At 41.6% G+C, this 24,611-nt stretch overlaps 1 protein-coding gene across 5 annotated transcripts in view; it reads right to left on the reverse strand.

Moving 5' to 3' along the window:
- TSPAN9 (tetraspanin 9) overlaps positions 1-24,611 on the reverse strand; it is a 162,176-nt gene that overhangs the window by 59,010 nt on the left and 78,555 nt on the right. For 2 of the 5 annotated variants that reach the window (XM_003202598.4, XM_010717122.3), the window contains exon 2: positions 8,769-8,848. In XM_003202598.4, the coding sequence (XP_003202646.1) occupies positions 8,769-8,848 (80 nt within the window). Of the gene's footprint in view, positions 1-262; positions 314-8,768; positions 9,705-11,525; positions 11,545-24,611 lie in introns of those variants that run through there. The other 3 variants (XM_010717138.3, XM_010717113.3, XM_010717144.3) reach the window with 3 other exon arrangements.

Raw genomic sequence — 24,611 nt, forward strand, 5'->3', positions numbered from 1 at the left:
AAGGGGAAACTAAAACTAAACCGTGGAATCTTTTCACAGCTTCTCAAATTCATATTAAAAATGGAGTTCTTCTGCTAATGTGACTGAAAACAGTCTTTAGAAAATTAGGACCACCTCTTTTCCAGACTTCATTGTATAGCTCTGAATAACTTTTATTATTATTATTTATTTTTAGTACTCTTACTTTCATGGGATTGTACTGCAATTGTTATTCTGCTGCTGTCTTATGACATAACAGTCAAAATATAACAGAAATAAATACCTCTATTATGTCAAGGGACAAGCATCTCAGGGTCATTCTCTGCCGGTCTCGCCTTGTCATTATTCCGTGTCAATAAATGGAGTCATCAGATAATGCAGCCAGGGGCAAGAGAATAAAAGAGAGAATTTGAACGTGCTTCCTGTTCTAAGATGTCAGTAATTTGCAATTTTTCTCATTTCAGGGACAAATCATCTGCCCCTCTTAAGCCTCAGAGATTAACTTTCAGTTATGCAGAGGGACAAAGCCTGCTCACAAGATTTAACTGACCAACAGGCTCAGATACATAGTTATATATATCAAAATATATATAGTTCCCCCAATAAGACACATTTTATATTAAAATTAAAGCAATGTTAAGTGTATTATAAATGCCTCACTGTATGTGCATTCATTAACCTTAATTGATAAAACAAATTAAACTTCTGAAGTCTGTTTTTTTTGCAAAGTTCTCTGCTGAAGTTTTAATAATTTATTTCTGCTAGTTCAAATTTTACTTTTTAATTTTCATTTTGAAATTCTGATGTCATGAATAAAATTTATTTTCAAAATTTTTGTGTATAAAATTTCCATTATATACACAACATGATTTTCTGATACAGTCTGTGAAAACAGTTTCTATAAACCTTTCCTCTGATTAAAAAAAAATGAAGTGAAACCTATCCTATAAATACATGCAACCTAAACTTTTTAATTTAATGAATACCTCTCTTGACAGCTAAGTTGCTATCAGTAAAAGCAAACATCAGTACTGGATTTCTTCTGCAGAGCTACACAGGGAGCTCCTCAATCTCCATATCTTTGTTCATAAACATTCTGAAGGCAAACTAAGTCAGCAAACATTTGCATTTACCCCATCCCTTTACAAAACATATTACACACTTAAGATAAATTCAGTGTAAATCATCATCCCAGCCACATTTAAATACTATAAGCTTCCTTAACCCTCAGCTCAGACTTCCTTAATCTCTGAAAAAAACCAAAGCCAGATGGCCATGAACAACTGCTAAGAGGACCACAGAGCTACCACCTGTAACTCTTAGTACTATGGTGGAGAAACACCTTCTGTTTCAACTTACTGCTCAGCCACACTTAGATCAAATTGCTGTGTGGAACTCTCATGCAATCCTTCCACATTAGCTCATTCATCTGCTTTAAGCTTGCAAAAAATGTATTTTTTGTTATGAATCTAATTCAACAAAACTTATGTCCTGTTGGGCAGAAATAATACTCCAACTCTTTATCATATTTATTTCAGCAACAATATGCTTGCCACACAGAGACAAGAACATGTATGTGTGTATGATATGTATGTGCTATATACAAGGGCTGCTCTAAAAGTAAAGCCTCCTATTTTATTACATTGGCCCATGACATCAGAGGCAGGTGATGGTGGTACGGCAGTAGAGATTGAACCTTCCTGCCAATGATCCATTACATTCTGTTGCCATGTGACAGATGGTAGGAGAGTGGCAGTCTGACAAAATGGCGTCTGACATGGAAGTGCATATGAAGCAAAGGTGTGGAATTGAATTCTTCAACGTAGAAATAATGGCACCCACTGACATTCATCAGTGCTTGTTGGATGTTTATGAAGACCAGACAGCAGATGCTATCACAGTGAGGAGGTGGGTGGCGCATTTTAGCATTGGTGACAGCAGTGTGAAAGGCAAGAAACAATCCAGGCAACCATGCACAGATGTCACACTACAAAATGAAGAGCATCTTGATCAGCTCATCCATGAGAATCTGTGGATTACAATCAGGGATATATGTATGGAGCTCAATATCAGCACCAATGCACTGAAAACAATCCAGTGTTGCAACACTGGAACATTGCAAAGTTTGTGCGATGCTACGAAGCTGAAGGTGAGAGTTTCCTGAACTGTATCATCATCACTGATGAGACAAGGTGTCACCACTATGAGAAAGAGTCCATGAAGTGGCCACATGGGAGTTCCCTACTGAAGAAAAAGTTCAAGAAGCAGCTTCTAGTAGGTAAAATTAGGAGAACCATCTCTTGTGATAAGAAAGGGGCGAGTCTTCTGGATTTCCAGGAACCGATACAAACCATGAACTCTGAATGCTACACCACAATGCTGACTAAGCTAAAGGCTCAGAGTTCCAGGCCAGAGAAGAAGATAACTTTTCTCTTGCAACACAGTAACACCAGGCCCCATACCAATTTGAAGACATTGGAGCACTCTGCTAGTTTTCTCTTAACTGTCCTACCACCCACTTTACAGTCCAGATTTGGTGACTTCTCTTCTGACTTCCACCTGTTCAGGCTCATGAAACATGGATGGTGTGAGCAACACCACCATCGTAGCAGCTGTGAAACAGTGACAGTGGGTCACGTCTGCTGGTGCAGATATTTAAAAGCAAGGCATTCAAACTCTTGTGCATGGCTGGCAAAAATACACAGCTAATGATGGTGACTAGTTAAAAAACAGTATTTTGTAGCTGAGAATTTGTTCTGTCCAATAGTGTTATTGTGCTACTTGTATCTGCTGTGGTTCCGTGGAAATAGGGGACACTACTTTTAGAATGACTTACGTACAAGAAAGCAGAATGTCTACCTCCAAAATTTTCCCATTAAACCAGCACTGGAATTTCAACTCACAAAAGAACTAATAAGAATTAAGAAGTATTTCAAGAAATTGCTCCAGTATCTTGTAAAAGTTGCTTTAGAAAATATTAATTTACTGTCTACTTCGTATCAGAAACTCACTCCTCATCGTTATAACCAGGAACTATTTTCTCTAGAGTTCTTTACTAACTTTTTTCTATTTAATTCCCTTTCTCTGAGCACCTCTTTCAATTCTCAAAAAGTGAGTCCATTTGACAGTCAAATGCCAAGTCATCTCTCAACTCCCACTGAAAATATGAAGAGATGAGCATGAGACTAAGTCATTCAGTAACTGATCATCTCTCTTTCACTTTGAACTTTATGCCACTTCCTTCCATTGCAACTATCTACTTGCTTTCCAAATGCACAATTGCCTTACCCTTTCCTCTGTACTTCTGTTTGTTGACAGTAAAAATTGTCAGATCCATCTGCAATTCATGTTTAAGAACTTTTTTAACTAAAAAGACAGATTTTTAATTATTGTTTTCTAGCTGAGAATTTGTTGTATCAAATAGTGTTATTGTGCTACTTGTGTCTGTTGTAGTTTCCATGGAAATAAATTGGAGGCATTACTTTCAGGCTGACCTATATCTATGTATCATAGAATCATAGAAAGGCCTGGGTTGAAAAGGACCATAATGATCATCTGGTTTCAATCCCCCTGCTACCTGCAGGGTCACCAACTACTAGACAAGGCTGCCCAGAGCCACATCCAGCCTGGCCTTGAATGCCTTCAGGGATGAGGCATCCACTACCTCCTTGGGCAACCTGCTCCAGTCTGCCACTTCCCTCTGTGTGAAAAACTTCCTTCTAAAATCTACTTGAACCTCTCCTGTCTCAGTTTAAAATCATTCCCCCTTGTCCTATCACTATCCACCCTCATCAACATCTGTTCCCCCTCTTGTTTATTTGCTTCCTTCAAGTACTGGAAGACCACAATGAGGTCTCCCCACAGCCTTCTCTTTTCCAAGCTAAGCCCAGTTCCTTCAACCCTTCTAAATAGGAAAGGTGCTCTAGCTCTCTGATCATCTTGGTGGTCCTCCTCTGGACTCATTCCAAGAGTTCCATGTACTTCCTGTACTGGGGCTCCAGGCCTGGATGCAGTACTCCAGATGGGGCCTCACAAGAGCCAAGTAGAAGGGGACAATCACTTCCCTCTCCCTGCTGGCCACCCCTTTTTTAATGCAGCCCAAAACACAGTTGGCCTTCCGGGCTGCAAGTGCACACTGCTGGCTCATGTCCACCTTCTCATCCACCAGGACCCTCAAGTCCTTCTCTGCAGGGCTGCTCTCAAGGAGATTTTCCCCCAGCTTGTATAAATACCTGGGATTGCCCTGGCCCGAGTGCAGCACCCTGCACTTGGCCTCATTGAACCTCATTAAGTTTTCATGGGCCCACTTCTCCAGCCTGTCCAGGTCCCTCTGGATGGCTTCGCTTCCCTCCAGTGTATCAACCATACCGCTCGGCTTGGTGCCATCTGCAAACTTGCTGAGAGTGCACTCGATGTCATCATCTATGTCATTGATGAAGATGTTGAAGAGCACTGGTCCCAAGACTGAACCCTGAGGGACACTGCTTGTGACCAGCCACCACCCTAACACAGAACGATTGATTGCAACCCTTTGGCTGCGTTCCAGCCACCCAATTCCTAATCCACTAAACAGTCCATCCTTCAAATCCACGCCTCTCCAATTTAGAGAGAAGGATGTGGTGAGGGACCATGTCAAAGGCCTTGCAGAAGTCCAGGTAGATGACATACACCACCCTTCCCCCGTCCACAGAAGCCGTCACTCCATCATTAGAAGGCCACCAAGTTGGTCAGACATGATCTGCCCCTAGAGAAGCCACATTGGCTGTCTCAAATCACCTCTTTATCTAGTATGTGCTGAAACATAGCTTCTAGGATGATCTGCTCTATGATCTTCCCAGGCACAGAGGTGAGGCTCACCGGCCTGTAGTTTCTGGGTCTTCCTTTCTTCCTTTCTTAAAAATGGGAGCAATGTTTCCCTTTTTTCAGTCACCGGGGACTTCACCAGACAGCCATGATTTTTCAAATATGATGGAGAGTTACTTAGCAACAACATCAGCCATGTCTTTCAGAACCCTAGGATGGACATCATCTGGCCCCATTGAACATATGTTCAATTTCATGAGGATGACTCAGACTTGTTCCACTGTTAGTGGGACAAAAACCACTCCCCACACCCTCACTTAGAGGCTCATGGTCCTGGCAGACACAGGAAGCCTGATACCCATGAAGACTGAAGCAGAGCACTCATTGAGTACCTCAGCTTTTTCTATGTCTGAGGAAGCCAGCTCCCCATTACCTTTCATCAGAGGGGGAACACTCTCCTTGGCCTGTCACTTCCTGCCTATGTATCTGTAAAACTCCTTCTTGTTATCTTTCACATCCCTTGCCAAGTTCAGCTTCATCTGCACCTTTGCTTTACTAATCCTATCTTTACACACACAGACAACAGCCCTGTATTTCTCCCAGGATACACAACCCTGCTTTCACTTTCTGTACATTTCCCACTTTTTTCCCAGTTTAAGCTGCAGGTCTTTGCACATTCACAACAGTCACTTGCCTCCCCTGCTCAACTTCTTCTGCTGGGGGATGGAGAGCCATTGCGCTCTCAGAAGGGTGTCCTTAAAGAGCTGCCAGCTTTGTTCTGTACCCACGCCCTTAAGGACAGTTTCCTAGGGGATCCCACTCAACAGTTCCTTGAGCAGCTGGAAGTTTGCTCTCCTAAAGCACAGGGTCCTAGCTCTGCTTTTTGCCACGCCCGCATTCTTCAAGATCACAAACTCCACCAAGGCATGGTCACTACAGCCCAGGCTGCCTCCAATCTTAACCTCTCTAATGCTCTCCTCTGCAATTTATATATATTATATATATATATTATATATATATGCATACATAATTAATCTTCAAATATGTGTGATCTGGCTGACAGGCAGAAGGAACACAGTACAGTTCACTGGCACATGTGGGGGAGACTAAATCTTCTCCATGTCAATAAGCAAATAATGGAAAAAAACATCCTTCTTTAGGCCAACGCTGAGAATTGTTCAAGGTAACAGGGTCCAGAGTTCTTGGACACCAGAGGGAAACACTGTTCCTCATTTTTCAGTAGATGTATTGAAGAACTACTGTAGCACTACAGTAGAACAATACTTCCCAGAAGCCAACCATTGTGCTACTACAAATCTTGAACAAAATAGCTTTCCATAGCTTTATGGAAAGTACACTGGTCATTCAGATTGCCCATTAACTACTTCATTTGCCACATAGCTGCTAGACTGGCATCTGTTTAAAGACACTTTGGAACTGCTTTCAATCTCTGTTTACAGTTGCCTAAAAAAAGGGTTTTTTAATAAAAGAAATCACTTTGCATTACAAAAGATGATTGTTTCTGCTCAAGAGCAGGCACAATTTCATGGTTCTGGACTTCTCTTTCTAAATAAAAATTCTGAAGGATTTTGCAGTGGTGTACTACAATCCTAGACCCAGCCCTGTCAGCAATGCTGGGAAACATGTTCTGTACTTAACAGCTCAGTGTGCTGAAGACCAGGACTAATGAGACCAGGCAAACCTGGGAATGAGGAAAAAGAGTTGAGAGGAAAGACAGGACTGAAAAAACAGGGAGTGCTTCAGTACAGAGTAGAAGTAGGAGGCAGTGGCAGAGCTGCCTGGGAAGCGCAGAGCTGGGCTAGCAGGAAAGTTTAAGGCAGGAATGAGAGACACCAAAATTTTCAGAGTTAGCAATGAACACATACACACAGTCAAACACCCACAGCCTGTCAGCCATAATATAACAAACAAAGGTTCCAGGTGCAAAGCCAGAGGTGGCAAACTACAGTACACTTGTCTATAGCATGCTTCATTCTTGCTCACATTTCCATGAGTAAAATGAGATGGTCTATTTACTTGAATGGTTGAAGACACAGGATAATAACATAGTCTGATTACAAAAAACAAGAATCTAGCAAGACTTCAGTCCTCTCGAATGATGCACAAGATGTCAAGTTTGGCTGGCAAAACTGAATTCAAGTCAGGTAAAGAGAAGAAAGGAGGAATTTAATACAGCTAAGGTGAACAACATAAACCAGGCTGGTTGATCAAATTTCTGTTGTAACTAACGTCGAAAACTACTTGACATCTTGTACATTAGTATTTTTCTGTAATTATGATTCTACAGAACTATATTTATTCTGTATAGCATAGCTCATAAAAAAAAAAAATACGTTTTTGGAATATCGGAGATATGAGAATGTTTAATAACAGAAAGAAAAGTAATATAATCCTAATAAGAAAACACATGTATTTTAGCAAGTGAGGGCAAAGAGATAACTAATGACTGATCACAGAGAACACAAATAATGATATCAGAAGAGCTGTTCCAAAAATAATGGCAACAAGCATCATATGAAATAAATGCTTCCAAGGCGTCACAGTAATGTAACCTTCAGGTTGAATAAAAGTGATTAATTCCAGGAACAGTTACAGCAACTTCTTGGTAGTGTTTGTATACAAAAGATAAAAAAATAAAAACATACAAACTTGGATGGAAACTTCTTCATTCCTTTTTTTCTATTTCTTTCTACTTAAGTAAGATTCACACAATTTCAGTGGTTGAAACATTTCAATCTATTACTGTTAAAAGATCACCGTTGCTAAAGTGGTTCAATGCTAGACCAAATCTCCCATTAATGCTTGCTCCTAAAAGTTATTTCAGTAAGTGGGTCAGATGAACAGAGAAGCTGCTAGTAAGACTCCAAATTTGAACACTGATGACTCCAGACCACCTAAACTGTACTGTTAATGGCCCTTCTTTTTAAATAAACCTAGAAAAGATGTCTTTGTTTATTTATAAGGTATAATGTATATTTCTGGACCAAAAAAATTAATGATATTGTTCATACATTCAAGTACTGTAGTCATCAGGAAAACAGTGACCTTTGCTTTTAAATGAAGCAAACTATTTCATTTTCAGCTGTATTCACACACTGAGTATTACAATTAGTCTGTATGTTCCTCAGCAATACTGTTCACTCAAAAATGCCTAGCTGCCAATTGATTTGAACATCTCCTCCCTTCCTTGTACCTCACATCATTTTGTTCGAAGTAGACATTATGCTTTTAATTTGCTTGTTGAGGCATCGTTACAACTCCTCTTGCCTCTTGGCTGACGGAGGAAAATCAATTTTGATCCTTCAGAAGTAAATGCAAACCTCCAATTTCACATATTAATGTGAACAACTACAGCTACAGGCTGAAACTGAGCCCAGACTACTTCATCATTCCAGTTATTTCACATTTATGCTGATATTGTAAGAGGTTAGAAAATAGGCAATTCATTGTTTTTAATTGGAGAAATGGAACAGAATTTCCTTCAAACAAAAAGGCAGCTTGTGAATGAAGTTTACAATAAATAAATGACATTTATGTCAACAGCGAGAATGAACTTGAAAATTATATTTAACTACAGCTTAATAAATTATGAAACCTGTCACCACAGGATTTTAATCCTACAGCAATTCTTCTCTTCCCGAAGAATAACAGTTTTTCCATTTCTCAAATAACCCAGTGAACTGTAAGAATGTAACATATTAGAATATTGAGTTTCAAGAATTATTAGTTGAATCACAGAAACCAGATGATAATAAAGATACTAAAAATGTACATTTTCTCATTAGGCATGGATTTAATACTGAATGTATTCCATGCAAGTATGAGAGTCAGGGCAAGGAGGGGAGGAGGAGACAGATGGGGGGAGGGGAAGAACTTACTGTAGTGCTTCAAAGATGCACTATAAATGTAATGCAGCAGTACAGACAACACTAACAAATGAAGGCAACTGAAAATGCAGTACTCACCCAAAATATCAAATTGAAAAGGAACATCATATATTTCAAACAACATAGGCAGCCTCTTGTCATGTCGCACTTCTTAAATTCTAAAAGGAAAACAAAGGATAGATCCAGGTAAAAGACCACATATTTGCTGCCTTTAGGTGCACTGTATTTGTCACTTTTTATGCCAGTCCCAGTCCCAGAACCAGTCGCGGTTTCGACGCCCGTGTGGTTCTGCGTGCGTGATCCAGCTGTACCATAGAAAGCTCCAGCAGTAAAACCTCGACCAAATTGCTTTCCTGAGGTAGAAGGTTTAGCAAAATCTGAGTCTTTGCTATCCAAAGATGGACTCCGGTGAATTGAAGAATCCTCGCTACTTGACTTCTCCATGATTTCTCTTTCCATAGTTGTCAGATTCAATGTACAGCATCTCTCAGTATTAAATGCAATGCAATAGAGGCTTTCTGTATTTCGCTTCTCTTTTTCTTCATACATAAATCAGATAATTACTGCAGAATTTATTCACTGCATTGTTGCTGTTCATCTATTTTTTATAGCAATGCAGGCTGTACTCTATCCATAGCATGGATTTATTCATTAATATCCTATCCATGCACAGACTCATGATTTATTTTGATAAATCAGATACGCTGAACTTCAGTTTTTATTCAAGAACCACAGGCTTGTCTCTCTGCCCTTATTGTACAGCCCTCTAATCTATAGGCAGCAGATGGTCCTTGCATCCATTTCCAAAAAGCTTCCGCAGTACACCTGGGAGAACACTCTGTAGCCTGACCACTTTTCCTGCTCTAACCTTCCCTCTCTGAGTCTGTCTGTTTCACACACTGTCTTTTTTTCCCATCCGTTTACAGTATCTCATTCAGTAAGCAGCTATCAGAGTGCACTCTGTGTTTCACTGCTGTTGATGTGAAATCAGCAGCAACTGCAACCACTGGGCATTTCCCACAGAAATCCCTGACCTAATAGCAAATAATAAATCCACCCTCTTTCTTGCTCCTCCCCTCTGCTTTCCATCTGACCAGTTAGAAGAAGCCTTCTCCCACAGGGCACGCCTCCATGACACAGTGTCTTTAATAGGATTAGAGTTACTCTTGACTATACAAGTGCACAACAGAAAATCTATTTAAATGTCAAGTACTGTTTAGCTGTTTATGAGCTAGAACTGTGAGGTAATAGTACTTTTTCAATGCAATCAAATTATGTTAACATATATATTAGACAGCCAAGAACTAGCCTCCCTCTATGCACAAAATGAACACTGACTAAACAAACAGAATTTTCTTTAGGCTTAAATATCATGGGACAAGGTACTGGAACAGACTAGCAGCCAGCATACACTGAACAGACACATATCTCACTTATGCATGCACTCAGTGACACCGTCACCTCTGAAATAACTAACCATAAGAAAAGCTGAGCTGCTGTCTCTTACAGGATGATCAGTGAATTCTTAAAACTCTTGAAATGTAAGGATATCTAAACCTCCATCTATTTACAGTCTGCTTAACTAGTAATTCAGAGATTATTTTTGTGTATGCTAATGTATCATCCTATGCTGTAAGTAGATTATGAACTAGAAATACTGACCCAAATGTCACATTTCTTTTCCAGACAGTAGCACAACATGCCTGGCAAGACCTTGAAATAGAGGAGGCAGGAGTGTGCATGTGTGTTGTTGCCAATGCTTGAGGGAGGGCAGGGAAAGGGGCATAATTCTGGTCACACTTGGTGCTTTCAAATTTGTCATTTTGTCAAGACTGTAAACACACCACAAGGATGTTGCAAAGGGAGAAAACATTTAAATTGTAAATTATTGTTTTCTTTTTTCAAAGAAAGGATAATAAGAGGCCACTACAAAAGAAATACAACTACCAGGGGAAAAAAAAATGCCAAATTAGAGCTGATTCTGTGAAATTTATTTACTCTTAGATATCTACACCCAACAGCTCCTTAAATTTCTGTTATTTTTACATTGCAACATTGGAACGAACTTCCTAAAGCAGTTATGTACCTTTATTGATAGGCTCTTCCTGTGAAAATATCCTTATTTTCCTGTGAAAATAACCTTAAAGTGCTTCATGCCATGAAATACTTAGCATTCGTGAATGTAAAATTCCTTCTCCATGTTTGAATAACATTTTAGCAGGCAGGCCCAAGGCTTTATTAAGCATGCTTATTCACTCTGTTTTTTAGAAGTCATTTCAGAATTACCCGTATCAAGTTTCTCCGTCATAATTGCAACTATATGATAAAGACTAAGAAGTCCACATGAAACACTGCAGCAAAAAGTTTCTGCACATAACACAAGGAGAAAAAAATCCAAAGATGTTAAAGCTTGGTATGCTGTGACCAGGAATCTGCCTGAGACACTGAAACTTGCAGGATAAGCAGCATTCAAAGCACAAAGCAAATACCTATCGTTTTAGAAGAATGAAAACACTCTTCTATTTGAAAATTTACTCGAAAATTCACTGATTATGAAGTTATGCCATTTCAATCCTATGCTGCAGCTAGTTACTTTCACAATTTACCAAAATAAGCTCTCAGCAAAAATTAATGTGAGATTGCACAGGTTGTCTACAGTCTAATATATTTTTTTCTGTTTACCCTTTAGTTTGCTGTAAGATTTACACTGACAAACTAAAGACAAAGGAGTTGGATATTCAGAAAAAACAATGTTGTGTATTTGTGAAAAATACTGCATTATAAATATCTGCCTCAAGTACTAACAGCTACACTACAATAACAAATTATACTCACCTCAAGATTAAAGAAGGATTATTTTATAATGTACAAAAAATCTCCATAAATCCAGTCAGAGTCTGTAAATGGTAGAAACATTTATATTGCTGGTTAAGAAAAAGCTTTTTCCAATTTTTTATTAGTAGACCATCTTGATTTTTTCACAAAATTATAGAATCACCAAGGTTGGAAACGACAGTCAAGTCCAACCGTCCACCTATCACCAATATTTCCTATTAAACCATGACCCTTTGTACAATATCTAAACATTTCTTAACACTTGCAATACCTCCTGTGAAGCACATTTCAGCACCTAACCAATCTTCTGGAGAAGAAATTTTTCCTAACGTCCAAACTGAATCTCCTTTGGTGCAACATGAGGCCATTCCCTCTATTCTTATTGTTAATTATGCTGGAGAAGAGGTCAACACCCACCTCGCCAGAGCCTTCTTTCAGGTAATTGTAAGAGTGATAAGGTCTCTACTGGGCCTCATACTCTCCAGACTGAACAATCCTAGTTCACTCATCTGCTCCTCATAAGGCTTGTGCTCTAGACCCCTCACCAGCTTCATTGCCTTTCTTTGAACATATTCCAGGGCCTCAATGTCTTTCTTGTACTGAACGGCCCAAAAATGAACACTGTACTCAAGATATGGCCCCACCAGGGCTGAGTAAAGAGAGACGATCACTTCCCAGCTCCTGCAGGCAACATTATTTCTGGTACCAGCCAGGATACCATTGGCGTTCTTGGCCACCTGGACTCACATTCAGCTGAGTGTTGACAAATATGCCAGGGTCTGTTTCCTCCACACAGTCTTCCAGCCTTTCTGACCCAAGTCAGTAACATTGCATGAGATTACTGTTATCAAAGTGCAGGGCATGGCATTTGGTCTTGTTGAACTTCATTCTATTGGCCTCAGTCCAGTGATCCAGCCCATCCAGATCCCTCTGTAGGGCCTTCCTACCCTCAAGCAGATCCCTCCGAAGATTCCCCTGAACTTGGTGTCATCTGCAAATTTACTGAGGGTGCACTCAATACCATCATCCAGGTCATCAATAAAGATATTAAACAGGGCAGGATCCAATACTAACCCATGGGGAACACCACTCGTCACCAGTCACCAGCTGGATTTCGTGGTCATCATTCACCACCACTCTCTAAGCCTGGCTATCCAGCCAGTTCTTTACACAACAAAGGGTGTACCCATCCAAGCCATAAAGCTGCCAGCTTCTCCAGAAGAATACTGTGGGACACAGTTTCAGGGGCTTTGCTGAAGTTTAGGTAGGCTATGTCAACAGCCTCATCCACTTGCTGAGTCAATTGCAGAAGGAGATCATGTTGGTCAAGCTGGACCTGCCTTTCATGAACCCATGCTGGCTGGGCCTGATCCCCCATGGCACATGCCATGTGATATCATTCAAGATGTTCTGCTCCATAACCTTTCCTGGCACCAAGGTCAGGCTGATGGGCCTGCAGATCCCCAGATCCTCCTTACAACCGTTCTTGTAGATGGGAGTCATGCTGGCAAGCCTCTAATCCTCTGGAACCTCTCTGGTTGACCAGGAATGCTAACAGACAGTGGAAAGCAGATTGGCAGTTACTTCCGCCAGCTCCATCAGCACCCTCGAAGGACCCCATCCAGTCCCATGGACTTCTGACAGTTCAGGTTTCTAATTACCTGAATTGTGGAGGGGTTATTCTGCTCCCATCCGAGACTTCCAGGTCACGGGGATTACCTCTTTGACCATTACTTGTAAAGCACCTATCACCAAGAGCTGTCCATGACTGGCCAACACCACAGTTTATAAACTAGAACAATCAAATAAATAAGTGTAGCCAATATCCAACTTCAAAATCGAAGTCTGACTAACTAGCACTAGGTCATAATGAACAAGATTAGCCTCCCCTTCTGCTGTATAAAAAATAAACATATGACTCTCTCTCATGATTATGTTGTTAAAACCAAGGAGACCTTGCAAGCTTCAGTAACCTTCTGTCACTGTAGCTTTACAGATCAGATGCTACCTCCTCCAGCTGTAAATGCTAAGTATTTATGTAGCTCAGTTAATATATCATACAGAACTGCTTATTTGGTGAAAAAATAAGCAAAGAAAAAGCAGTGTCCAGATCCTCCAGCTGTATTTTTACCAGCAATTACACTTAACTGTCTCTGATTGCTACTCCACTGGTAGGTAATGCTGTGAGGACATTCAACATTATAGCTGCCTCACTTGATAGTAGGATCTCAGCTCCAAAAAGAACACATTTTATTTCACTGCAGCTCTTACCTCCATTGAGTAATTAGGGATGAAAAATATTCAAAAGATCACTATGTACTTCATTACTTTCCAATTACTGAATCACAGAATTTTGTTGATGAAAGGTAACTCCACATAAAAAAAAATAATCTTAGTCCCACACACAAAAGCCTGGGACATCCGTCTATGGGCTCAGCCAAGTCTCAATGGTATTAGACCATTTTCAGATACCAGATATTCAAGTGAATGTCACAATGGAAAAGAAAGTTATTAATAATAATGCCCTAACAACAGGCTGGTTCTCCTATTGATACTGATTTACCTAGTCCCCTCCTGGAAACAACACACCAGATCCCAACTTCAGTTTTTACTGGTACTTTTTATAAGCTTTTATTTTTATCTCATCAGAACTTCAGTGTCAGTTACACACAGCTGGATTGTGCCTGAATGCCTCTGCATTCTTCCCACTTTGCCAGTTTTTGTACAAACGGTTTGTTGGAATCATGATGTAACGCAAACCTGAACAAAAGCTGAACAACTTTATACATATATTTACAACCACATATTTATAAAGACACAATACAGATAAAAATGTATTTAAGCAGCATATGAAAATAAAAAGAACTTTTCCCCTTGTAAAAGATTGAAATTCATTTTACAAGATAGTCCACTAGATGACCTTACTGATGAAGTGAAAGGGACAAGGACTATAATAGGCAAGAACAGAAACAAAAACCAAAGGCTGAGCAAAAATATCTTAAGGTTCTGTTATGATTTCCCATGACTGACTTGAAAATATGAAACTTTAGCAGATTTTGAAGGGCAAAATAAAAATTCCAGTCACCATGATACACAACCCATTTTACAACCAACTCTAGATTTTAACTTGAAATTTCCATTATGTAGGCTAAACCTACTGTCACCATTTAAAAAATCATGGAGGATCAAGATGTTTGCTGAGGATGCTGGCAAAGAAGCAAATTTTGTATAGGCTTCAAATGGCTCCAGACAGAACTCTAACCACAACACTAGTCTCAAAATATTAATTTTTAGAAAATAATTTTTAGTAATCCAGTTTCATGCTTTCATGACTTCAGAAGACTGAACTTCGGGCTGTTTAAGGAATTACTGAATCACAGAATCATATAATTGCTTGGGTCAGAAAAGACCTTTGAGATCATCAAGTCCAACTGCAACCTTACCATACTACCCTAACTCTAACATCTGATAACATCTAACTCTAACGGACTGATAAATCACGTCCGAATACCACATCTGAATGGTTTTTAAATACACTCAGGGATGGTCTAGTATGAGATATGGATATGGCAGGGGGGTTGGAGCTTGATGGTCCTTGAGGTCCCTTCCAACCTAAGCTATTCTATGATTCTATGATTCTATGATGGTGAATCAAGCACCTCTCTGGAGAGCCTATTCCAGTGCTTAACCACCTTTCTATAAAGAAGTTTTTCCCAGTATCTGACCTAAACCTTCCCTGGTGCAACTTAAGGCCATTTCCCCTCGACCTGTCACCTGTCATCAGTGAAAAGAGAGCAACCTCACTGTCTCTGCAATCGCCTTTCAGGTATTTGAAGAAAGCAATAATGTCTCCCCTCAGCCTCCTGTTCCCCAGATTAAACAGCCTCAGTTCCTTCCATCACTCCTCATAGGGCATATTCTACAATCCCTTCACAAGCCTTGTTGCCCTTCTTTGGACTTGTTCCAGCACCTCCATGTCCTTCCTGTACTGAGGTGCCCAAAACTGAACACAATACTGGAGGTGAGGCCTCACCAATGCCGAGTACAGAGGCAAGATTACTTCCTTAGTCCTGCTCATCACTTCATTCCTGATACAAGCCAGGATGTCACTGGCCGTCTTGGACACCTGGAAACACTGCTGGCTCATATTCAGCTGACTGTCCATCAGTACACCAAGGTCTCTTTCCATCAGGCAGCTTTCCAGCCACTCCTCTCCAAGCTTGTAGGGTTGCCTGGGGTTGTTTTGCCCAAAATGCAGGACTTGACTCTTGGCCCTATTGAAACTCATACAGTTTGCCTTGGCCCATCAATCCAATCTATTCAGGTTCCTCTGTATTGCCTCTTCCCCTCTGGCAGATCAACTCACCCTCCCAGCTTTGTGTTCGCTGCAAACTTACTGAGGGTGCACTCAATCTCCCCCTTTATCATCAATAAAGATGTTAAATAGGAGTGGTCCCAGTACCAAGTCCTGGGGGACAGCACTTGTGACTGGCTGCCAACTGCATTTAACTCCACTGACCACAACTCTTTGGGTTTGATCAACCAGCCAGTGTTTCACCAGCAGAGCATATGCCCATCCAAACCATGGGCAGCCAGATGATACCCCATAGGAAGCTGTCCTTAGGGACAAAGGAGCAGAGCAGATCCGGCAGCTCTGGATACCCTTCTGAGAGCACAAGAACTCTCCATCTCCCAGCATAAAGAAACTAGCAGAGGAGGCAGAAAATCAGCCTGGCTGACCCGCTGTTCAAAATCAGGGAAAAGAAGGACATGTACAGACATGGAAATGGAGTTGTGTGGAAGTGAAAAATAACAAGATTCTTTAGGTACGTTGGTCAGAAGAGACACATAAAGGCGAGTGTGCTCCCTCTAATAATTGAAAAGGGCCGAGGTACTCAATGAGTTCTTTGTCTCAGTCTTCACTAGCAGTCAGCCTTCCCACATCTCAGGTCCATCGACTTAAGACCACTAAGTGGGGGTCAGGGAAAATAATCACAAGTCCAAGATCATAGAATCATAGAATCATAGAATGGCCTGGGTTGAAAAGGGCCACAATAATAACCTCATAAGACTGAATGTGTACAAGCTATGGGGCCAGATAACATGCATCCCAGGATTCTGAAGGAACTGGCTGACGTGGCTGCCAAGCCATTCTCCATCATTTTTGAGATGTCATAACACTTGGGCAAAGTCCCCATTGAATGGAAAAAATCGACACATTGTTCCAATTTTTAAGAAAGAGAAAAGACCTGAGGAACTATGAGCTTCATGTCTGTGCCTGGGAAGATTGTGGAACCGATCCTCCTGGAAACTGTTTTAAGGCATGTGAAAGACAAGGAAGTGATCTGAGACATACTGCACAGCTTCACCAAGGGAAGATCGTGCCTAACCAATCTGATGGCCTTCTACAATGAAGTGACAGCATGAGTGGGCAAAGGAAAGGCAACTGGTATCACTTAGCTGGACTTCTGCAAGGCCTTTTACTTGGTCCAAACTACATCCTTATCTCTAAGTTGGAGAGTTATGAAGGGTGGACTATTTGGTGGATAAAGGTGGTAAGATAGCAGCAGCAAGAGAGTTCTGGTCAATTGCTCTATGTTCAGGTGGAGGCAGGTCACAAGAAGTCCCTTCAGGGTCCAGTCTTGGGACAGATGCTCTTTAACACTTTCAAGAATTTTGTTCAGAATGAGATCGAATGCACTCTCAGTAAATTTGCTGGTGACACCAACCTGTATCATACAGTTGATAAAACAGAAGGAAGGGATTACACCCAAAGAGATCTGGACAAGCTTGAGAAGCGGGCCCGTGTGAACCTAATGTGGTTCAAGAAGGCCAAGTGTCAGGTCTTGCATTTGGGATGGGGCAATCACAGAAGTGCACCATGTTCAGCACTGCTACAGGGAGAGGGAAGGGGTTGTCTCTTCTGTTCTGTGCTGTGTGGCCTCATCTCAAGCATTGTATTGAATGCCACAATCTAAGAAGAGCACAAGTAGAAGAAGTCCTTGAGAGCAGTCCTGCTGAGATGGACCTGGGGGTTCTGGTGGACAGAGCTGAACGTGAGCCAGCACTGTGCACTTGTGGCTTGAAAGGCGAACTGTATCATCCTGGGCTCCAACAGAAGAGGGGTGGCCAGGAGGGTGAGCAAGGTGACTGTTCCCCTCTACTCTGCCCTTATTAGGCTGCATCTGGACTACTGTGTCCAGATTTGGGGCCCCAGCACAAGAAAGATGCAGAGCCTTCAGGCTTTGTCCAGAGGAGGGCTACAAAGATCAGAGTGCTGGAATACCTTTCTTAAGAAGACACGCTGAGGTAGGTGGGTTTGTTCAGCCTAGAAAAGAGAAGGCTTTTGGGAGGCCTCAGTATGGTTTTCCAGTACTTGAGTACTTGAGTACTTGAGCTTATAATCAGGAGGGAAGCTGCTTCACACAGTCTGAAAGTGATAGGACAAGGTGGATCAATTTTAAAGTACAGGTTGCCCAGAGAAGTTATGGATGCCTCATCCCTTGAGATGTTCAACTCCATTTGCTGATAACAAGACATTTTTCAAAGACAAAAGTTGATATTCAAATTCAAAGTTTAATTAATCAATTCTGTTTCTATCAACACCTTACCTCTCTGAAAGTGATTTTATTCAGATCCAATATACTTACGTGCACTTCTGTTCTGTTTTTCTATTCCAAACAAAACTTGGTCTCTGTAAATTCCAACACTTTAGAGCACAACAAGAAAACACTTATAATTTAAATTCTGGATTTTACCTGACGGGGAAAGGGAGTTCCCTCACTACAATAGCACTAGTTTAGTAGTTTTTACTTATATAATCAGTATTTCTATTTCCAAGTCAGGGGCTCCTTTAAAAAAGCTAACAAACTGAGCCAAGTCTTAGCCAGTAAAGATGCATTTAAATGTGTGGCAACAATTGCTGTCCCTCCCAGAACACTAAAATACATATGCAAAGAAATGTTTTTTACTGCATACACAGAAAACAACATGTAGGTAGTAGAAAACTGCCAACCACATGTAAGTAGGCAGCAACATTATATCCCCGATATCCCCATGGAACACCATAAATCAGATCTTCAAAGTAATGCTCTTAAAAAATAAATTTAGAAGAGAAAAAAAAAAAAGCTGCAAATGTGAGAAGATTCTTCTTATTTACAATCTATAGAAGTAAGGTACAAGACCTGAGCACTTCTAAGTTTAGACTTTTGCACTATCTCAGTACACTGAATCATAGAATCATAGAAAGGCCTGGGTTAAAAAGGACCATAATGATCATCTAGTTCCAACCCCCCCTGCTATCTGCAGGGTCACCAACTACTAGACAAGGCTGCCCAGAGCCACATCCAGCCTGGCCTTGAATGCCTTCAGGGATGAGGCATCCACTACCTCCTTGGGCAACCTGCTCCAGTCTGCCACTTCCCTCTGTGTGAAAAACTTCCTTCTAAAATCTACTTGAACCTCTCCTGTCTCAGTTTAAAATCATTCCCCCTTGTCCTATCACTATCCATCCTCATCAACAGCTGTTCCCCCTCTTGTTTATATGCTTCCTTCAAGTACTGGAAGACCACAATGAGGTCTCCCCACAGCCTTCTCTTTTCCAAGCTAAGCCCAATTCCTTCAACCCTTCTAAATAGGAAAGGTGCTCTAGCTCTCTGATCATCTTGGTGGTCCTCCTCTGGACTCATTCCAAGAGCTCCACATGCTTCCTGTACTAGGGGCTCCAGGCCTGGATGCAGTACTCCAGATGGGGCCTCACAAGAGCTGAGTAGAGGGGAACAATCACCTCCCTCTCCCTGCTGGCCACCCCTTTTTTAATGCAGTCCAGAACACAGTTGGCCTTCCGGACTGCAAGTGCACACTGCTGGCTCATGTCCAGCTTCTCGTCCACCAGGACCCCCAAGTCCTTCTCCATAGGGCTGCTCTCAAAGGGTTCTTCACCCTCTCTGTAAAAACACCTGGAACTGCCCTGGCCCAAGTGCAAGACTTTGCAGTTGCACAACTATAGCATAAACAGAACTATCAAATAGCAGAAGTCTTTTGCCTGTTGTGAGAGATGGCACTCTTTTTCCTCCTTAGTCACTGTAGGAGTACTTTATTGGAATTCTTCTTATTATTTTCTACAATGTGTAGAACTCCCTTGAATTTAAGGTTAACCTGTATTCTAAAGCCTTTCACTTTCTATTCTATTGTCTTTCACTAGCAGCCTGCTTTTCTGAATTAACTGACAGCTGGTGTCTGGGTATTAATAATTCTATTAAACCTTAAAACAAAACAAACAAAAAAAATCCTCACACAACATGCTTCATCTGAATAAAAAGACAGGAGGATGACATCATTCACTTTTTAAATGCAACACACATCTCTCAAACCTGCACAATGATGCCATGAAAGAACATTTTGAGGCACATTCCTTTCATAACTGAATTAATTTCTCCATTGCTAAAATACTCATATTTTGGCATTTCATAGAATCATCAAATATCCTGAGTTGTAAGGGACCCATAAGGATCACTGAGTCCAACTACTGACACCACAAAGGATTACCTAAAATTCAAACCATATTTCTGAGAGTGTTTTCCAAACACTTGAATTCCAGCCTCAGGGTCATGACCACTGCTCTGGAGAGCCTGTTCCAGTGCCCAGCCACCTTCTCAGTGAAGAACCTATCTCAAATATTTATAAGCATAAACCGTTGTGATTCCATGAATACGGACATTTAAAGTCTCTGCACTAGGGCTGGCAGAACCCCAGATGTCTACAATGGTCAACAAATTTACACCATTATTTTAGACTCCCTTCCCCATTCCCCATCAGCAGCCTCAGCCTTCATGTTAAACTGAAAGTGTTCAACTGACTGCCTGACTGGACAGCAATCAGAGATGTGTGAGTCATCAAAAGACTGTTTACCAGGAGCACTTCCAAGGAAAATCTGATTATAGGTTCAGTGTTCAGGTCAAATAGGCAAGGTCCCCAGCTTTCATATGGGAATCAAAATGCCAGATTAATTATCTGCTAGGGGTCCAGAGTCAGTAGCCTCAGAGCTAAAAGTTTTCTGCAGAGTAGGCTGAGTTCAAGATAGAATACAGGATTGCTTTCTGATGAGCCCTCAGCATGACTCGGGGCAGAAATATCTTCAAGCAACAATGCAAGCTAACCTCTACAACCTTTAAATCCTCTGCCTGAACCTTGCCCTCCTGAGGTCTATCAGCTGTGGTAAAAAGCTATAATGCCTAACAATTCCTCTCATACACTTCTTCTATCATCCAAGTGAAACACTCCTGAAATCATGAGAAATATTTTTTTTAGTAATTCAAGATAGCTTGCAGTACTCAAAGTGCCTTTAATAACACCTCTCAAGTTATGACCAAACTACTGGGTAACAGTCACATTTCATCCTGCTAGTTTGAGCTGGACTTTTCAATGGCTTCCAACAAGCCTCTGCAAAATCTGATTGGAGCAAAGTCCACAGGCACCTTCCTGTTTTGAAACCCTGTGGACACATAAAAGCAATGCTATTTCAGCACCTATATCTACCTTTACAATAAAGATCCTTGCATCTTTTATGGTAACACCAAGGGTTATTGTCCGTAATGTAAGAGTTACGCAATCAGTGTTCTTTTCTTTGCCAACAATAATCCTCAGAGAAAGACTTTATCCACAATACTCATCTCACCAAAAGGAGGCTCATCCATTCTGAGTAAGATACAAGACAGGTTGTAAAAATGAAACAAAGGTAAACCTCTTGTTGTAATGCAGCAGGCTTAGGAAACAGTTAAGCTATTCGTGACGTTTGTGATAAGCTCATTATAAGAGAGTGAGGGGAAAAGAAAGGGGAAAAGGGAAAAGAAAACAATGTACAATTTGACATGATCCTGTCTGTAAAGACACAAATATGCAGGAGATTAATTATCTGGTTTATAGCTTGAGTATTTAATTTTTTTAAGTATATTAATTAGCCAGCCGCTTTAAAGGACAGAGGGTGAGTACTGTGACTAAATATGACCTGTACCTTTACAGAACAAGTCACAGAATTTTCAACCATATTAAGTAATTGAACCTGAGACCATAAATAAGAAAATAAATAATTTTCACTCCATAGCAGAGGTACTACTGAAGATCTGTAGGTTACAAGAAAACAAAAAGCAGTAAAAGTTTAATCAGTGCAACCAGGAGTTGTGGATACACAAACAGACCTGATTAATTTTAATGTATAATTTCTTTTTCTGTGCAGAATCCTCTTCCAAACAGAATGATGTCTTTTCACCTGTCCTATAATTCAATGCCAAGTTTATATATAATGATACAAAAAAAGACCTAGAAATTGTCTTGATTATTTCAAACAAGCAATCAAACAACACTTAGTCAAGTTTAGTGCCTCCTTAAAAGTGCCTATCACTATTTTGTAATAGAGCTTTTAGCTTCATTTTCAGCTAGGACCTTGTGCAGATCAGCTTGCACTGAGGAACTTTTCACAGAAAAGGTAAAATTGCAGCAAAACACCGTAAAAAAAGAGCTGCTGGGAAAGTAATTGAGTTCCTGAGGTGCTGCAGTACTGACACAGTGTAGGCGGAGCTGGAGTGACAGCAACCAAACACCTCTGCATGTACAAAGCCAGCCCAAAAGGAGCACAGCAACCCAGGAGTGCAGGGAACAGGATGGGCAAACGTGGCACAGTATGTCAGAAGAGCATGGAATGGGCAGTTCAAGCAAGGCATTTGAGCAGAGGTGCTGAGTATCCCTCCTCACATGGGAAACTGGCTCACCTATCATCTGTCTCCCAGGCCCAACAAATCTGGCCATAGTTTCCAGTAGGCAAAAAGCTCTTGCCAAAAAGAATGTGGCAACTCAGACAGAGTGCCTGCCCAAGAAGTTGGCTCTTCAGGTCTGTAGCGCAGGGAGTGCCTGAGCCTGTTTCTACCAGAGAAGAACAACAAGGATTTCACCTACGTGAGGTCTGAAAAGGCAGATGATCTGCTCGACATGGTGGCAGAGTTCAAGGAGGAGCTAGAGAGGTTAAAGAACATTGGGGAATGTGAGCAGGGGGAACAGCTGATGTAACAACTCCATGCCATACCTACACAAAAGGCACCGGGGCGATACCCCCAAACAACAGTGGACCCCATGCCCCGCCACCATCAAGCAGAGGGAGGGGATTTAAGAGATGGGGAGGAAAGAAAATAGGTCTCAGCTTGGCATCACAGGCAAATCCTATCCTTGATTCTCTGGGTGCCCCTATGTAATAGGCTTGAGGCTTTGGAACTTGAGGGAGAGATAAGTGAGGATGCAGTGGAAGGTCCACCCAGCAGTTTGTCCACAGCAAAGACAGTCAACTCCATGCCTCAACACTGCCTCTACCAAGAAGAAAAAAAGGATAATTTTTGTAAGTGACTCTCTTCTGAGAGGAACAGAGGGCCTTATACTTTGGCCCTCTTAGCCACACTTAGAGAAGTGTGCTGCATCCCCAGGGTCTGGGTCAGAGTCTTCCTACTCTGGTTCACCTCTCTGCTTAATACCCCTTACTGATAGTTCAGGTTGGCAGCAATGAGAGAAGCCTGAGGGCTATCAAGAGACTTCGGAGGACTGGGGCAGTTAGCTGACTGAGCAGGATTACAGATGGTGTTTTTCTCTATCCTTTCAGGGACAGCAAGGGATACTGAGAGAACCAGGAAAACCCATCTCATGAATACATGGCTAAGAGGCTGGTGCAATCACAGGAATTCTGTTTTTTTTTTACCATGGAGTGCTTTACTTGGTGCCTGGTCTGATGGCTGCAGATGAGTTTCACCTGTCTCAAAGGGAGAAACAGATCCTAGCCCACGAGCTGGCAGGGCTCATTGAGAGGACTTACAATTAGGTATGGAGGAAGTAGGGGTTAAAACAAGGCTCACAAGAGATGAGTTTTGGGGAATGATGCCACGGTTGAGGGTAGCAAATGGCTCAGCTGAAGCGCATCCACACCAATGCACAAACAGGAGGAGCTGAAAGCCATCATGCAGCAAGTAAACTATGACTTAGTTGCCATCACTGAAACATGTTGGGATCATTCCCACAACTGGACTGCTGCAGTGGATGGCTATAAACTCTTCAGAAGGGATAAGCAAAGAAAAAGAGAAGTGGCATGACTCTATTTAAGAGTGTGTTTCGATGTTGCTGAGCTTGGGGCTGGTAATGATACCCATAGGTAAGGATCGGGGAAGGGTCAGCAAGGCTGACATACTGGTGGAAGTCTGTTACAGAATGCCTAACCAGGGTGAGGAGATCAACAAGGCATGCTGTGAGCAGCTGGCAGAAGATGCACAATTGCCAGCCCTTGTTCTCATAGAGGACTTCATTACTCTGACATAACTGGAAACTTTACCAAAGTAAAGTGCTTTCTGATGTTCAGGCAGAACCTCTTGTGTTCCAGTTTCCTAGAATCATAGAATGGCCTAAGTTGAAAAGGACCACAATGATCATCTAGTTTCAACCTCCCACGCTACGTGCAGGGTCATCAACTACTAGACAAGGCTGCCCAGAGCCACATCCAGCCTGGCCTCGAATGCCTCCAGGGACGGGGCATCCACAACCTCCTTGGGCAAGCTGTTCCAGTCTGCCACCATCCTCTGTGTTAAAAACTTCCTCCTAATATCTAATCTAAAGCTCCCCTGTCTCAGTTTAAGACCATTCCCCCTTGTCCTATCACTATCCACCCTCATAAACAACCGTTCCCCCTCCTGTTTATATGCTCCCTTCAAGTACTGGAAGGCTGCAATGAGGTCTCCTCAGAGCCTTCTCTTTTCCAAGCTAAACAAGCCAAGTTCCTTCAATCTTTCCTCATAGGAGAGGTGCTCCAGGTCTCTGATCATCTTAGTGGTCCTCCTATGGACCCGCTCTAAAAGCTCCATCCTGGCCCCCAGTACAGTTTCTACCCATTGCCACTTGTCTTGGCACTGGGCTCCACTGAAAAGAGTCTGGCTCTGTCTATTGTGCACTCTCTCTTCAGGTATTACAGAATCACAGAATTGTAGGGGTTAGAAGGGACCTCTAGAGATCACAGAGACCAACACCCCTGCCAAAGCAGGTTCCCTACACCAGGTCGCACAG

The sequence above is a fragment of the Meleagris gallopavo genome, chromosome 1 (assembly GCF_000146605.3).
Source record: "Meleagris gallopavo isolate NT-WF06-2002-E0010 breed Aviagen turkey brand Nicholas breeding stock chromosome 1, Turkey_5.1, whole genome shotgun sequence".
NCBI classification, from domain to species: Eukaryota; Metazoa; Chordata; class Aves; order Galliformes; family Phasianidae; genus Meleagris; species Meleagris gallopavo.